This window comes from Mesocricetus auratus, unplaced genomic scaffold (genome assembly GCF_017639785.1).
Source record: "Mesocricetus auratus isolate SY011 unplaced genomic scaffold, BCM_Maur_2.0 Super-Scaffold_100003, whole genome shotgun sequence".
Taxonomy (NCBI): domain Eukaryota; kingdom Metazoa; phylum Chordata; class Mammalia; order Rodentia; family Cricetidae; genus Mesocricetus; species Mesocricetus auratus.
The window spans coordinates 120,049,625-120,067,822 of NW_024429188.1; the positions used below are offsets into that span (position 1 = coordinate 120,049,625).

General features: G+C 37.0%; 1 protein-coding gene across 2 annotated transcripts; it reads left to right on the forward strand.

The window, feature by feature from the left end:
* Nucleotides 1–236: 236 nt before the first annotated feature.
* Nucleotides 237–9,758, forward strand: Spry3 (sprouty RTK signaling antagonist 3). 2 transcript variants are annotated; one of them, XM_040744820.1, is made up of 4 exons: nt 237–352; nt 650–772; nt 4,975–5,097; nt 5,792–9,758. In XM_040744820.1, exon 4 carries the CDS (start codon nt 5,900–5,902, stop codon nt 6,764–6,766), a length of 867 nt encoding a protein of 288 aa, XP_040600754.1. In that variant the 5' UTR covers nt 237–352; nt 650–772; nt 4,975–5,097; nt 5,792–5,899; the 3' UTR covers nt 6,767–9,758. The 2 variants fall into 2 exon arrangements, with proteins under 2 accessions (XP_040600754.1, XP_040600756.1); XM_040744822.1 differs by lacking the exon at nt 237–352 and having other exon boundaries at nt 546–772.
* The last annotated feature ends 8,440 nt before the right edge of the window (nt 9,759–18,198 follow it).

The following is an 18,198-nucleotide window of genomic DNA, read 5'->3' on the forward strand; positions in this document are numbered from 1 at the left end:
TTTGGTTCTGACAGATTGGAGGAGACCGAGATGGAGGTGGAGGCGGGGGCCAAAGGGAGGTGGAGAGGGTAGGTAAGGGAGGAGGAAGGGGAGGAGGGGAGGGGGAGGGGAAGAGGAGGGGAAGAAAAATATTGGAGGAGGAGGAGGGGGAAAAGAAACTGGAGGAGGAGGAGAAGGGGGAGGAGTAAGAGGCGGAGGAGGAGGGGGAGGAGAAAGAGAAGGAGGAGGAGAAAGAAGAGGAGGAGGAGAAAGAGGAGGAGGTGAACTTACCCTGCCGAGCTTTCTTTGGGGAATACGTGCATCAAGATTCAGCTCTGCATGTAAAATCCATACAGAGTGTCTGCCACTACAGGTCTGATTCTCACCCCCACCCCAGCACCGCCGTCTCTCTCTCTCTCTCTCTCTCTCTCTCTCTCTCTCTCTCTCTCTCTCTCTCTCTCTCTCTCTCTCTCTCTCTCTCTCTCTCTCTCTCTCTCTCTCTCTCTCTCTCTCTCTCTCTCTCTCTCTCTCTCTCTCTCTCTCTCTCTCTCTCTCTCTCTCTCTCTCCTCTCTCCTCTCTCTCTCTCCCTCTCTTCCTTTCTCCCTCTCCTGCTGTGTCGGAAGGACCAAGACAGAACTATCTCTGTTTTTATCTTCTCTTCCACTAAAGGAGTTTTCATTCAGACTTTCCGAAGAGAGGTGGAGAAACCTAAAGACTCGGGAGAAGAGCTCCTTTGAGCCTGATCGAGTGTTAGTTCTGCTTTTCTCGGCATGGATAAACCATTTTCTCAAGGTAAGCCACAGGGATTAGCTCTTAAAGACTTCAGAATTCCTTTCATGCAATGCACAGATTGCCATTCATTCCAGCCTTCGGGGTGTGTGTGTGTGTGTGTGTGTGTGTGTGTGTGTGTGTGTGTGTGTGTGTGTGTGTGTGTGTGTGTGTGTGTGTGTGTGTGCTCGCGCGCGGTTGCGCGCGCGTGCAAACACGAAAGAGCCTGGGTAAAATAAAATGAAAACCCTTAAAATGATATTTAATGAATCATCTCTTGTAAAAAAATTATCCATACTGGAAATTTATAAATCAAAATAGGAATTCAATATGATGCTTTTTAGGCAAATACCAATTTAATGTCTAGTCTGTTGACCTTTAATGCATTTCGGTGATTACCTAAGCCCCTTACTGCGCAGCCTAACCACCCAAGGTGAGGACGTAGGAAGAGCCCTTGCTGAGGCCAGTCTGGCTGACCAGCAGGCATCCTTGTCAGCGTGAGGCTAGTCTGCTATTGGCTCACCAGCCTGGGCTGTGCATCGTTCAGATTTCATCATATCACCTTGCCTTGGGTAGAAATGGCGCAAGCTGACACGGCATAACCCCCCACTTACATTGAGTCAGAGCAATGATTTAGAAATTTCTGGATTCGTGCCTGGGTTTATATGTACATATCTGTATGTGGTATATGGGAATTTTGTTCAAAATAAGAACCTGTGACCATGTCTAGTTAGTCAAAAAGATATTTGATAGGACCTAGGGAAATGATCTATCTATCACTCACCTATGAATATTGCAAATCAAGTTCCATGAACAGAAAAAAAATCTTGAACTCTTAAACAGACAATGCATTTTGAAATGGAAATTGTTGTTCCTTTTCTGCACATATTAAAACCTCACTGTAACGTGATGTATTATCACATGGAGTATATAAGGTGTTAAAGCATAAGTCAGCTGCATACAAAAATACAAATAAGGCAGACTAACAGTTAATCCACAGTTAAGTATACCGTCATCTATTTGAGTCTAATACACACTAAAGTATTATTGTAAAATTCTAGACATCTTATTTCTTTGTGCTCTGTTTTTAGGTCTCTAGCTGTGAAACATAATCTAGTGATATTAGTGACTTGGATTTAGATATATTTGTTCAGAGGTTAGTAGTAAGGAAGCAAAGGATTGAAATGAAAGGAAACTAATTATTCATGAAAGAATTTGAGACTTAGATAAGCAGCCAAAAACCCAGGACAGAATTTATACCAGGACAAAATGGACTTTAAAATCCTTCTTTAAAAAAATCCTTCTTATATCCTCTTCATTTTGCAGATGAAGAAGCAGAGAAGTCACTTGCCTACAGTAACACAGCAAAGTAAAGCAAGCATTAAGACTATATCCCAAGCTTCTTGTGTCTTAGAAAATAATTTGGTGCTTATAAAAAGATCCTGGTGTCTTAAATTAACAACTCACTTCTTAGAATTTTCCTCCCCATTAGAAGCATATGAATTTGTTCAGTGTTAGAATTTTTTTCTGCATCACTCATCACTAAAACACCTATATCTTTAATAATGCCAAGGTCTTAAAACTGCAAGGCTCAGGGCCTTGAAATAAACTGCTATGAGTCTTAATGAAACTATTAAAGTAATGAATAGGACTGGGGTAGTAATTTGACAAGTTAAGAGTTAAATGTGGTGAGAACCTGGCAGCTCTAGCAAGATGTATGTGGTAGGAGGGAGGCCCAGTCAGTAACAGAGAGGTCAGTAATGTAAACTATATACAACTTGGTATTTGTAAGGGGGGGTGCTTTGATAGAGATGCAAATGCTTTTGCACAGAGGATTTTTAGAGAGCAGACTTTGGTATAGTAGAGCTAAGAAAACATATAAAGCCATAGCAGAAATTCCCCCTATGTTTGCTTTCAGTTATTCTGAGAACAAGTGTATATAACAGCAGAGTACAGGGGAAAAAAAAAACACCTCACAGCCATTACACATTAAGGTACAAAACAGCATTGAGCCTGTGAGAGTGGGAGAAAACAGGAGTCAGCCCTTCCTTCTTTCTTCTCCTCTCTCTTTAAAAAGCAACCTTGAATCATACTGTATCAAAAAGGATTTATTATAGAAATCAGAAAAGTTTTAAGACACCACAAAAGAAGAGCTTTAGGCTGAAAAGTTTTCAACTTTTGTCTCAACATGGCAGATTTTAGGTTTTAGAGAGAAAATTACATTTTATTTCATTAAAAACATTACCATTTCATGAATAGGTTTAGCTTCCTAGTCGGAAAAGAAATTTCTGTTTAGGTTGTATATAGCAAATTTCATGGCTATAGAAAAACTATTTAGAAAGCCATGAGCACCTGGACAGCAAGACTGATGGGGGTGGGTTTACAATGCATCATTCATTACTGCAGAGGTACTACGTGACAAAAATCACTAGATTCCATCACTATATAACCAAACTCATAACCACATTGACTGCTATTTAATAATATGTGATATTTACATTCTTTGTCATCTATCAAAATATCAAATTGACCACAGGCAGTTTATTAAGTTTTGCTGCTCATAAAAATGGCTTTTTAATTGGTGGACTCCTGAATAATAAACATGTATGCAGTGTTAGTTTATCATCTAGTCTACATATATTTTCTCATCTAATCTACAAGTGGTATCTTTCTTATTTGTTTTTCAGCATTCCTCCTCACTACCTTCTGCTATTATACAGATAGAGATAGAGATGGATAGATAATATTTCAATTATTTCAGTTAATATTTTAGCTATATTGATTCAGCAGGCCTAGAATGGTAAAAAAAAGCCATCCAATACTTTAATTACTATCTAAAACTCCAATATCACCATGATCCTAAACGCACTGACTAGATCTCAGAACCCATTCTAATAAAAAATTTATATAAGAGCAGGATATCTTATATTTTCATACTGTCAGTCACCTTACCTGAGGGCAACAGTACTTCATTATTCTATATTTATTTAATCATCCAGCCAAATCTCCCATTCCTGCAAAAATCTAAGCATTATCTTAATACCCTTTATTAACCTAAACACTAAGTGACCTTCTGGTAGCAGGAAGAAGCCCCCTTGAATATTTTTATTATTGTTTCTAAGCTGTTTATATTGTGACCTAGATCCTATCAAATTCAGCTTTCAACTTTGTGGGCATGCCCAAGTATTCAGTGACTTCACTGTAATCCCAGTTTAGGAATATAATAGGATTATCTCCTGAAACTACTTCTTGATATTTTCCATGTATTTTGGAAATTGATATATCTAGCTATATCTAGCATCTACTGCTGTATTTAATTCATACAAAATTTGAATGACACCACTCATCCTGTATTTGATAAGTTGGACATAAACCCAATTTTATAATTTTGTAAAATACTGTTCATAGTCCAAAGCTTCTGCATTCACATGTTATCTATAAGACAGCTGAACAGTATATCCTTGTTTTGTCATATGCCCAAGTGAATATTGTCTACTTTCCAACACTGAAATTATGACTGTATAAAGATTTAATAAAGCTATGGGCAGAAGGTTGCAGGGAAGTGATTCTAGTTTTGTTTTGTTTTTTTTGAATTGTCCAAACAAACAAGGGCATTTTACCCAACTTAACCCTCAAGAACTTGAAGATGTAGATGATGTGGATGAAAAGAAAGATTAAATTACATAGCTACAGAAATACAGACCACTATGGGGCAGTATCCTTGGAGATCACCTAGACCACCCGTATAATTATATAGGTAGTAAAACTAAGGCCTAAAGAAAACAAGTGAATTGATGAAAGTATTCTACTATGTTTGAGTCTTTGGTAATACATTAGGTTAATCTAATTTTAAGCAGATGTAAGTTTAGCTAATCATATTTATATGAATATATAGCCTTAAAAAGCCAGCAAAGTGTAGTCATTCTTAGCTGCTGAACTCTTTATGAACTGTATCATTATTATTCCTGTTATTTCACTTTGGGCCCATTTCAGTGTTGTTTAGTTTATTGTGGAAACATAAACAGACACTGTTCTCTAGCTCTTTGTTCATTTTTATTTACTATTCATTCAATCTATCCAGAAGTATGAGTAATTGGTTCATTCTAAGGAGACTTAAAATATCCTAGATTCCAAATATGTACTGTATTCATGCTAATGATCATTATGTTCTGGTGTTTCATGTTGCCTCTTTGATTCATTTTTCCATTTCTTTTTTGAACATTAAGTCTTCTAGGTACAGGAGTCTACTTCTTGTAAAATATTTCTGCATAGTCATCATTTATCAATTCTACACTATATCAACGGCTTCGGGAGAATGACTACACAACCATTTTTGGCACAATGAAAATGTAAGAGAATATTTTCTAATATTCAACTAAGCTTAAATATAGCGTATGTCTTCTCTTTACAAAAACTTTTGGTGCAGAGATAGAAAAAAGCAATCTATGCAGAATTTTTTTGTAAATACAATTGTACAGTTACAGTGATACTTGAAATAATTCAGGGCTTGTAAATAGTTTGATAGTTGTCCCATTGCCCAATGTTATATATAAAAATGTGTGATTTTTGAAGCTAAGTGTGATGATGCATAACTATAGTTCCAGCTACTCTGGAGGCTGAAGCAGGAGACTGGTTGGCTATATACATGGCCATGGACACATAAGAGCAGCTTCTCTTGGTAGACCTATGAACTTTCCTCTATTGAATCAATATTGCTTTAGGAAACAACCTTTGCCTTTAACATTTAGCTCCATTTTTATTAGAATTTAGATGATCAAAACTCAGATTAGCTGTTTCTATTAACTTAGTCACATGATGGAATACAAAAAAAGTAATAATGTAACCTTTGCTCACAAATTGATTTATCCTTTGAATAGGAAGACCATACTTTTCTGAAAATAAGTGAGTTCAGTTACAAAATAAAGGTGTTTTATGAAGCCTACAATATAGCATTTGAAAGATGAAAGGTCTTAACTTTTCTTGGGTCCCCTGAACTTGTTACCTGTATATTCTCATATATTGTTTCTATTTCTTTTCCCCTAGGATTTTCTGATGTGATTTGAGGTCCATATAACTACAAGGGCTCATTTTTTTATCACCATAAGTGCCACTCTGACCCCAAATCACTTAGAGCTCAAAAATCTAGGCAAAATGGATGCTACGGCTATAGATGAGTTCCAACAAATTCTGCCTATTGAACAGCTGCGCTCTACTCACGCTAGCAATGATTATGTGGAACGGCCTCCAGCCCCTTGTAAACAGGCTCTTTCCAGCCCTTCCCTTATTGTGCAAACCCACAAGTCTGATTGGTCCTTGGCTACCATGCCTACTGCTCTCCCGCGCAGTATCAGCCAGTGTCATCAGCTTCAGCCCCTGCCTCAGCATCTGAGCCAATCTAGTATTGCCAGCTCAATGTCCCAAAGCACCACTGCCTCTGATCAAAGGCTCTTGGCCAGCATTACACCCTCTCCTTCAGGCCAGTTCATCATCAGAACCCAGCCTGGAGTAGGGGCCCACCCAAAGGTCGATGGTGCTTTGAAGGGAGAAGCTGAGCTATCTGTAGGGCATCCCAGTGATCACCTCTTTATCTGCGAGGAGTGCGGGCGCTGTAAGTGTGTTCCATGCACAGCAGTTCGCCCTCTTCCCTCCTGCTGGATGTGCAACCAGCGTTGCCTTTGCTCTGCTGAGAGCCTCCTTGATTATGGCACTTGCCTCTGCTGTGTCAAGGGCCTCTTCTACCACTGCTCCACTGATGATGAAGACAACTGCGCTGATGAGCCCTGCTCTTGTGGTCCTAGCTCTTGCTTCATTCGCTGGGCAGCCATGAGTCTCATCTCCCTCTTCTTACCCTGCCTGTGCTGCTACCTGCCTACCCGTGGATGCCTCCATCTGTGCCAGAAGGGCTATGATAGCTTCCGGCGACCAGGCTGCCGCTGTAAGAGGCACACCAACACTGTGTGCAGAAAAATCTCTTCTGGTAGCGCACCCTTCCCTAAGGCCCAGGAAAAGTCTGTATGACCTTCCTACAAGATGAATCCAGAGTGTTCTCCTCCTGACCCTCTTCAGTAAAGCATAAGCTTCATGTTTGGGGGAGGGTGTGAGATAATAAATTAGCCAAAGTTAGGGCCTCACCTCTTTTGTTCCTGCGGCATCAGGAGAATGACAAAGTATATCCTAGTTCAGGATGCCTTGCTCTGTTTCACAGTATCTACCCTACTCTTCTTCAATCTTTTTTACATCAGTCTGCTCAGCTTTTATGGCTATCATGGCAAATTCAGGTGATACATGGGCATGAGGTTTGGACACTGAGGACTGACAGAGTCAGCAACATGGAAGCTTAGGGCTCCTCAAGGTAATGCCTCTCGATGTAGGCTCTGATTGTCACTCTGCTTTCCACAGTGCCTTTGAGGACTTTCTTCTAGGATAGTCATCATAGGTACATGTGGAACAGCGTTCAGCCTTCCAGGGAATATAACTCCCTTCCCTCCCACCCTCCCGTCCTCCCTCCTTCTTTCCCTTCCTCCTTCTTTGTCTCCCTCCCTCACTCTTTTCCTCTCTCCCTCCCTCTTCCATCTTTCCTTCCTTTACATCTCCCTGACTCTTCTTTCACTATCCTGTTCTGTTCTCCTTTTTCAACCTCTCCTTTTACTTTGCCGCATTTTCTACCTTTCTATTGTTCTGCTAAGACTAATCTTTGTCTATATTTTTATTTTGTTTGATATCTTTGTTTCTTTCTTCCTGCCTCTTTCTCTGACACATTCAAAAGGGTTGTTTTTCCATCAATGTTTTCCTTAGATGCCAAACTTCGCTATACTATACTATTTACTAAATTGTATTAAGGGAAATGGATTATTGTAATGAACTGATTGCTAGCAATAGTTTGTATCCCAATGTGTGTATGCACTCACAACCACACTCACCTGTTTGTGAGCACATGAGGCTCTCCTATATTTCCAAATTCAATTAGAATTTTCCTGATAATCAACTTATAGTACTGACAGATTCTACTAGCATGCTGAGTAGGATAGTAAATCAGGATGCTCATAACTTTGTATGTCTGACCCAAGTGCCAAAGGCAGACTGCTTTATAGCTAAATGAACAAAGCAAAGGATATTACAGAGGTATTGTTCTCTCTTAGAAACTAACCGCCCTGAGACTGCATGGCTCGGGCCTTAATAATGGACATCAAAAGTCATAAAATTTTAGAGCTGGAAAGAATCTTAAATACTAATCTAGTTCAATGTTGAAATTTTACAGATGGGAAAACTGAGGCCTGGAAATAGGAAGGTAATTGCCCAAGACCACACACTTGAGTTAATAGCAGAATTTGACAGGAACACAGGCCTTCTGACTCCTACTTCAATGTTTCTCCCCTTCATTACACTGGCTCATTGAACTTTTTCTTATGAATTTGTTAACAGTTCCAGAAAGTGATTCCCTTGCAATTACTTTTCAGAAACCATGAGAAATTAGTGGGTGGTCTTTCTGCAGTGCATGGTGGGTAGTTAATTAACTACTGGATATGAGGCTGCCCCCGTGGACATCACCTTTGACTCTGTACCTTGTGGAAACTCAAATGTGGGGGGAAAACGTAAAGAAGCCCTAACCAAATTGTATTTTCACCATTGCATCTACTCTTTGCTGCACACACTGTGCTCCTTCCTGGCTTTGTCTGCAATGGTAGCTGCCTAAGAACCTAGATTTCAGCAACAGTGAACAACTGAGATGAAAGATATTTGATGCACAGAAATGACTCCCTTCTTAAAATGTACAAAGAACCTGTGCTTCAAACCCCTGTCAATAAGGAAAAGGCTACAATGGTGATGGCAGGATGCAAAAGACTGCTACTAAGATACATGAGAAATTTTATAGTTTCCTTCTGTGAGCAAACCCAAAATTTATAAAGGAATTTAGATATTGGGGGCACTTGCTTGAAATCAAGGTGCTCCAACTTAGTTTAAGACTTCCAGACTCTATATATCATCTCTTTTAAAGTGTGCATGGATGTGTGTGCAGGGTGAAGTGAGGAGAAGTGTATAGTCATGCACAGGAGGAAGAAAGGGAATTCCATGTCCCTTTATTAGATATATACTGGAGGAATATATGACACAAAGTATTTACTGGCTATGAAACTTCCTGGAGTGTATTGACATTGGGTTGCACACTGCCCCATACCTTCACTTATATCTCCTCATGTAGAATTGCTTTGCTCTATTTTTGTATATATAAATGTTATGATTATTAATATTGTTAATGATATTGCTGCAAATGGTGCCATATATAAAGTTAGGCTTCTTGAAACATTTATAAACCCTAAACCAATACCTGAATACATGTGACCTTTTATGTTGCTTTTAAATCCTTAAACTTTAAATAATTTGTGTTTAATCTTAAAAATCTGCCTAATTGTACTTCAAACTTATCTATCCTAAAAGCTATCCCCAGTTATCTGGATCACACTGGATGGTGATTAGTAGCAACACACACTTCTTTCTGCTTCTGCCCAAATTTTGCTTAGAATTCAGATACCTAAGGATTCTTTGACATTAGTGCATTGTTCTGGAGCTAAAGTTACTCTGTGGCTGCTTGCTTATTAGTTTCAAGCCCCTTCTTAATAGCTCCTTGATATTTCAACCCTGCAGTCCTTACTCAGGCAAACTGTGCACTGCCAGAAGGGCCCTGGGCTCTGCCATACACCCAGAGGAGCTCTTCTCAGTGTATTTCTAAATGGCCTTATACTTGGTAGAAGAAACTGAAGGGTTCTTGAATGCAATCTGCTGCCGAGTCAGGGCTTTCACTTATGTCCAAGTTGGCCTGATATGGACTGCATCTGGTTTAGGTAGAGATGGGTCCTGTTGGGGTATGCACACAGACATGTGAGTGCGCATATGTATCCCTTCTGTGGTTTCATATAGATATGTATATATATATGTAAATATATAATCACACATCTCTATATATTTTAATGTATTGCACATGTATATTTAAAATATATACAAAATAACTAAATCCTTCAGAGTGGCTCTGTTTTCATTATTTCTCCGCTTTGTGATATGTATTATACAAACAGGAATTTATAGGTGGTGCTTCCCCCTTGGCATTTCTTTGCAATTAAATAATTCTACACCTAATTCTACCACTTTCCACATATTAGTGCTTTGATAGGTGATATATGCCAGTAGCCAAAAAATTTCTTTTTTTTTTTTGTTTTGTTTTTTGTTTTTTACGAGACAGGGTTTCTCTGTATTGTTTCGGAGGCTATCAGTCCAGCCCGGCCTCGAACTCACAGAGCTCCGCCTGCCTCTGCCTCCCGAGTGCTGGGATTAAAGGAGTGCGCCACCACCGCCCGGCCTCAAAAAATTTCTTTTAACTTCAGTTCATTCTTCCTTTATCATAATAGCTATAATAAATATAGTGCACCCTTATATACTGCTATGTGGTAAGCATGACAGGATATTTTCTATATTTAGCGTTGCCTATATTATCTCATTTCATTCTCAGATAACTGTATGATATAGGTACTATTCATTTCTACATTTCACAGATAAAAAATAAAGCACAGAATAATTCAGTAACTTGTCAAGATTGGAGCTAAGATTTGAGCCCACATGCTTTACTCTCAAGTTCGTGTTCCAGAGTCAGATATAGAAATTTGAAGTACCATGTAAACCATTACAGAGTGACATGCCTTAATGGTTATTAGTTCTACTCCATCTATCACCTTGGAATTAAAATAAAAAATATTCCTATGTTAATAACAAAGCAACAATTACATACATATTTTAGTTGTATTGCTTCCAAAACTGTTGGCATTACAAACTTCTGACTTAAGTTCAGAGTTATTTTCATTTTAAAATTTTCAGGTATCTTAACTTAGGTTTCCTAGAAAATAGAACTTAGAGCTAAATCTGATGTACAATCCACGCAAACAGAAGTGAGGACAATAGTAATGAGTTAGGGAAAGAAGGATAACAACTATTAGGAAGTATAATAATCCTGTTTCATGACAAGCTATTTTCTCAATCTCTTATGATAGTCCTTATGAAATTACTACATCTCTCTATATATCCCATATGGGGAAAGTTTATCTGTTAACTCTCATCTCATTATTTATAGATACTTTCTTATACTATACTCTGTGATTCTGGGTAGTATACATGTTGCTGTCCATACATGTAACTTTGCAGCAATGAAGAGACATTATTGTGTGGACATGAAGAGTTATAGAATTTAATTTTCTGTGAGACTGGTGCCTACATCTTTGGCCACATTCTTTAATTTTGAGACAGTGCCTCACTGTATATTTCTAGCTGGCCTGGAACTCACTGTGTAGGCCAAGCTGGCCTCAAACTCACAAAGAGCTGCCTGCTTCCTAAGTGTTGGAATTAAAGGTGTGTACCATCATGTCTGGTTTTAATCAGATTCTTTTAAAGTGAGTTAGAGGCAATCTACTATCTCTAAAGTACAAAGGACTGTACTGTGTTCACAAATGACTTGTTTTGAAGATCTTTTTCCCTAACAGGGACATGAAATCCCTAGTTAAACTAAAGTTGAAAAGTTTCAAAGTATCCTTATTTTTAGTATAGAATTTTACTTCATTTTAATGAACTATTCAAATGCTATAAGTATGTATTTACATATGTTCATTTAGGCTAATAAGCATAATGAAAAGTGGGTGATAAATTCAGCAAAATTGATTACATTAGATATTTTTGAAACAGCAAAAATAAATTTGTTGACTGGTATATTTGTCAACTTTATCACTGTGACAAAATATCTGAAATACTCAAATTTGATTGAGTCCATAGTGGCTGGTCATTGCTTTTGAGGCTTTTAGAAGGCAGTAAATTATGGCAGGAAAGTTTGGAAAAGGCAGTCACTCACCTCATAGTGGATAATAAACATAGAGAAAGAGGAAGGGTCTGCTGTTATATATGAAAGCCATCCTATTAATCTCCATCTCATAAGATTCTAGTTATTAGCATGGAGCTCAGTGGTAGAATGCTTGCCTAGCATACAAAAATTTCCAAGTTCTATTCCTGGCACTGCAAAAAATGTTTCTGCCACCACACATTAATACTGGAAGATGTTGACCAAAACATTAACACATGGGCCTTTGGGGTGATCATATGTAAATCATGGCTACTGGCTTTAAAAAATCTCCCTGCCAGCTAGTTAACCCCACAGACACATCTTAAGCATTATAGTATCTTTTATCCTGATGCATAATGGTTCCTTGCATTCTATAGATGGTGCTTACATAAAATCAAAGCATTTGCGAAAAACACCCCATTGATATGTTTTCATTTTTCTGATGGGGTAATGAAAACATATAATGCATTGTACTAATTTAATTCTTGCTTCTTCATGTAGTAAAAGTATAAAAGAATTCTGAAAAAACGGTATGAATGAGTAAATTAGGTTTTTACTCAAAATGATCTGGCAAAATTATTCTACCAACTACTTCAACTTTATGAAGATCAGGTTACTTCACAGTCCTTATCATATTTGAACCATCATGAACATCTGACTGTATTGCTTTTTAAGAGAAAGTTCATTATTTTGACTTTAAAATATTATACTTTTCTTAGTTTCCTCTTACTTCACTAACTGTTCCTTCTGTGTATCCTTTGTTGGATCTCTTTCCCCCATCACTTCTTCATACCTTTTAGATACCTTTTCATTCATTTATGTGAGAACTCAGAAATATTACTTCTATGTGGACTACTTACTTGAACTTACCTCTTTAAATGCCCACCTGCCAGTTTTACATTTGTACTCCAATATATATTACAGATCAAACATATACCTGTGTACTCTTTCTTACTTCTAACACCGATTTCAAACTCCTGGTTGCTCAGATTAAAAACTTTGCCCTAATCTTTCTACTAGTTGTTAGTCTTCAGTTAGTCTACTGTGGTGATTTAGGGTGGATCACATGTGATCATCAATATGTCTTTTGAACTTCTGGACTAAAGTTTGATAAGGTTTAAGAAGACTACTGTCTTTGGTCCCTTTATCCTAATCTAGGGCTTTATGACTAACTTCACTCTATCTAGTTGCTTTCAAAGGTCAGGATGATTTGTTTTTTTCAAAGGCCAGGATGGATAAGACTAGGAAGGGTATTTTGAGACTGACACTGCTTATTGTTCAGGATCTTGCTGTCATTACAATTCAAGTTTTATGTGTTTGCTCTCAGATATATTTGTCAGTCAGTCTCCTGAAAAAGAATAAGGTCCTCAAGTTGCCGTTCTTCAAACTATCAGAAAATCCCTTTGACTGTACCAGACAACAATCATGTCACTGATGGTAAATAATACTGATAACAAGGATCTGAAAGCTTCAAGTCCTGCAAAAACTAACTAACCTCTTTGTGGCAGAGTACTAAAGGAGAGAAGTGTACATAGCCCAATAGGCAAATACTCTGGCTTTATAAATAAAGAACTTTAAAAGCAAGTCATGTGCATGTTTTCCACCATAATAAAGCTGTGGTGGGGCATGTGTACACCCCGAAGAATCACTTTGCACCTATTTGCTAAGGTTTAAACCAAAGAGACTAAAGGAATCCCTTGGCCCTTCTTCTTCTAGGACCAAGCTTTAATCCATATCTTTGAAGTCTACCACTATGCTGACAAAAGCACTGCAAAAGAAAACTAAGGAAAGGTGCATTAATTTTTATGATATTTTTATTCCATTTTTCCTCAATGGCTTTCTTTCAATGAAGATTAATACCTCTCTTAAGAATAATGACCCAACACCATCAGAATACATAAGACACACTGAAAGAAGGGAAAAACAGGAGGAAGAACTGCTAAACATGGGTCCAGAAAGAAAAACAAAACTTTAAAAAGTTAACAACATAGTATATATTCTTTTAATTTGTTAACTCTTCAAATTCCTTTCATGAACACTTTTCAAATTCCAATAGCTTTTCTACTGGAATGAGTGTATGCATACCTACGTGTGCAGGTTGGTGGGGGGACCTTGAGCACTCCCTTTTCTGTAGTTTTTGACTCTTATATTAAACAACAAGGTTTCTTTCCTTCACAGAGAAATACCAGGCTGGGTTTGTGGTTTCTCTGGATTTGTTTCTTCTGAGTCATTGTAGTGTTATGGAAATCACAGTATCCTGAGTCCAATTAAAAATCAGAATCTTTAGAGGTGGGTTAAGGAATGTATTTTAAGGCTCCCAGGTGATTATAATGTGTAAACAGATTTGAGAAAAGCAAGTCACCTCATTCTATAAATGCAGATGGTGAGGCCCATAGAGGGGATGCGGGTTAGTTATAACCACATAGTAAGTTAGCAACTGAAGCATATAGGAATCCAGGTCCACAGATATCTAGGCCAGAGTTCTTATCTTGCAGATATAAGGCTTTTCTCCTTATCCAGTGCTCTCTCCCCTTTACTTTCTTCATCTGTAAAACAAAGATGACAAAGTCTTGAAGTTTTTAAAAAGTCAACAAAGCAGAAGCAATTTTTTATGTAGCTTCAATACAAATGTGAAGTAATATTATGTTTGCGGGAATTAATAAATAACACATGTGAGGTAGAGTCTCTAAAATAAAAGTTTTGTTGTATGTTGATAAATTATAGTTGTACATACTCCTATACAAGGGGTGTTATGGCTTTGACTACAATAATAATCAAGCAAAAATCACCTAACTTAGTCATTACTTCACACATTTAAAAACTTCTGTGATAAGATCATTTGAAATCCACAGCCTCTGTGGATTGTGAAATATATAATATTCTATGTTAGCCATAGTTATTATGGTATGTAATAGATAATCATTTGACTGATGTATCTACCAGATAACATAGATCAAGACTAAACACTTTCATAAATTGTATGTATTTTAAAACTGTACTTGAATTCAGTGGCAATTAAATTTATAGTTGAGGTTATACTTTCCTTTGCTGAGGTAAGGTTTGAGAGAAATAGAAAAATAATGGATGCCTAGATTGCCTATCTCATTCAACTACAACATTGACCTTAGGCTAAACCCAGAATTCTATGGAACTCACTAGGTCTCATTCCAGAGGCTAGCCTGGGTTTGAGGGAAGGGGTAAAAATATCTCTTCAGGAAGATAATAACCATGGAAAGCCAGGAAGGAAAGTTATCTACTAAGGAGTTTCTGTTGTAGAAGGCAAGTAGTAGGAAAAGGTTTTGTTTTGTTTGATACAGTTGACTGAGGAAATACGTCCAGAGATATACTACTCCTGTAATAACCTGGAATTAAGAAAGCCACTTTTATGAATTCCAAGGACCCAGAATAGGCTATACATTCCTAGCCTATTCATAACAGATATTAGAAATTTCAAAGGAATGCTACTTTTATTTCCTTAAATGTTATTTAAATGCTATGCTTTAGTAGTCTTTGGCTTTTTTGTTGTTGTTTTCTTTTTTTGAAATGCATTACTCTCAAAGTTACTTATTAATAGTTTCAGTACCAAGTAAATGCTTTTCCTAACATCAATTGTCATAAAATCCTAGAAATGAGCTGCATAAAGTAGTAGGTAAGCAGAATGAAAAAAACAAGGTTTAACCTGCAGTTTTAAAGAAAGTATCAAAATTGTGTTATTAGCCATGGTTGTTAATAGTACGAAGAAACTCATATTTACTTTACAAATACTTCGTATAGCCTGTAATCCCAAGACTTGGGAGGTAGAGGCAGGAAAATTAGGAGTTCAAGGCTACAGAGAATTCAAGGCTAGTCTAGATTACATGAGAGCTGCTCTCAAGGGAGATAGGCATGAAGTTCTACCCCAGCTTAGGAGTTATAGGTAATCGATAGCTGCAAAAAGGGGGAAAATTAGCTTTATTTAAGTATGTGGCCTTTGCCCTAATTAATGGCCACACATCTAAGAGTATATAGGAAGTGCTAGTGAAACTTGATAGGCTTTCCCAAAAAAGGAGAAGACTCAAAAGTTGGGTGAGTATGGAATGGCAGGCATATCTGGAAGTAAATAGGGGAGGATGCTTTGGAACAACCTTTTTGTACTTTGTGTATGTGTATTACTTTCATTGGTTAATAAAGAGCTGACTGGCAGACAGAAAGAGAGCACTGGGAAGAAGGAGGGTGGAGTTGCCATAAGATGTAGAGAGAGGCAAAATGAATATGCACTGCTGAATAAAGGTACTTCCACATGGCAGAGATTAGCTAAGAAATATGGGTTAATTTAAGTTATAAAAGCTAGTTAGTACAAGCCTAAACTATCAGCTTAGAATTTATAATTAGTATTAAGTCTCTATGTGGTATTTTGGGAGTTGGCCAAACCTCTGCCTACAGGAGAAGGCTGAATATGATCAAAATACAATGTATGAAAATCTCAAAGAATTCATAAAAAATTTAAAATGCTACATACACACAAGATATAGATTAAAACTACAGAGGTAAATAAGGTACAATTATTAAATAAATTAAATAAAAGGCTAGAGGATACCTGCTGCACAGACTCAACAGTGAATTTAGAATCAGAAGATAAGTGTAACAACACATAAGACTGTGAAACTGGAAAAAGCTTGCACTGATGAGTTTCATCCAAAAGATTGCAATTGGCTCCACCATGTATTATGAAACCTTTCTAAAGTCACTTAACCTTTCTGTGCCTGGTTTTTAACCAAGGAATCAGGACTCCAAATTTTTTGTGCTCTAACTAACTAATGTAGTCTACTTTTTCGTATAAAAAATGGCTATTTGAAAAGAGACAGAGAATATCCAAATTAACAAAATCAGAAATGAAAAAGGGATATAACAACAGACACTGAGGGAATCCAAAGAAACATCAAATTATACTTCAAAAACCTGTTCTCCACAAAATTGGAAAATTTGAAAAAATAGACAATTTTATGGATAGGTACCACAAGCCAAAATTAAATCAAGACCGAATAAACAATTTATCTGAAATTCCTAGGAGACACAATCTCACAGTAAACTCCCTGAACCTCTGGCTATTGCAATCTTTCTGTCTCATTTTCTGCAATGTTCTATGAGCCTTAGGTACAGGAACTGTTTTGTAGCTGTATCTGTTGGGACTGGGCTCTACAATTCTTCTCTTCAATTATTAACACACTTTTTAAAATTAGATCAAAGAGACAAAATTATTCAGAAGAACGTGAAGGATATCTTTATCACAACTAAGAAACTTTAACCTTATCAGTATTTACTTCCTCAAATTAAAATTTTTGAATAGTACTTGGTCTTGAGGAATGAATTAAAGAAATATGAAAAAGTATGCCTACACAAAATATTCCTGGTTCAGATGCCTTTACAGGCAAGTGTGACTACATTTTAAGAAAACCATCATAATTTTAATAAAATTCTTCCTAATAACAGAAAAGAATGTTCCCTAAGTAATTCTTTGGGTAGAATAATCACATCAATAGCAGGCAAAGCCATTATGTAAAAAGAAAATGACATACTCAGTTCATTTACAAATACAAATGCATTACTTCTACTTGAAATATTAATTTAACACAGTGGTTAGTGTTATGCTAGTGATGCAAAGGTGATTAAATATGAGGAAATGTATTAAAATAATTCACTAATAGATTCAAAGAAAAATTACATAATACTAAAATTTTTGTTGAAAATGTTTTGCTAAACTTTTATATGTGAGAAGCAACACAATCTATTTCCTACTACATATTATCAAGGCATAATATAGTCCTGATGTCATTCTGTCTTTAAATGAATTCATCTTTAATGGGGCATTAACATAATTGATTAAAAATCCAACTGACAGATGGAAATAATTTGAGACTTACCTTCCAGTATCAAAGGAAAAATGTCTAAATTCAGTGTTACTGTCTCTAATTAACTAACAACTAACTAACTAAAAAGCATCAGAACCTGATAATCAATGGGTATTTAAAATCTGCAAATCCATGTTAAGATATGTTGGTGTGACCTCACCTGTATTTGTCTTATCGACAAGACCGTGTTATTTCAGGGAGAGAGAGACAGAGACAGAGAGAAAGAGACAGATAGACAGACATAGATGCAAAGGCAGATAGACAGAGACAGACAGAGGCATAGACAGACAGACAGAGACAAAAAGAAAGAGACAGAAACAAAGAGCCAGAGATGTAGACACAGAGACAGAGATGACCAAAGGTTCTCTTGTTTTCTTCTAGGCTCAGAGCCAAGACCTAACTTGAATAGGTCTGAGGATAGAGTTAATCTGCATCATACCATTTTAAAGATTTGATGTTCAATATTGTCTATGCATAGGATTAGAGGTGGGAGAATAAGTGGACGTAATAAAATGGAATATAAAGAGAACTTTTTGAAAGTAAGTTCTGAAATTAAGAACTGAACTGCAATTTTCTATCATATGTGTTTCCAAAATTAACTGCCCTATGGATATCTTATGTAAAATTGTAGCCAGAGGACAAAGATGAATTAGAACAGTTCCGTGGGGAAACATAGGAACACTGATATA

Bases quoted from the DNA above. Each gene is read 5' to 3' on its own strand.
- Spry3 (XM_040744820.1), top strand. From the start codon at position 5,900: ATGGATGCTACGGCTATAGATGAGTTCCAACAAATTCTGCCTATTGAA.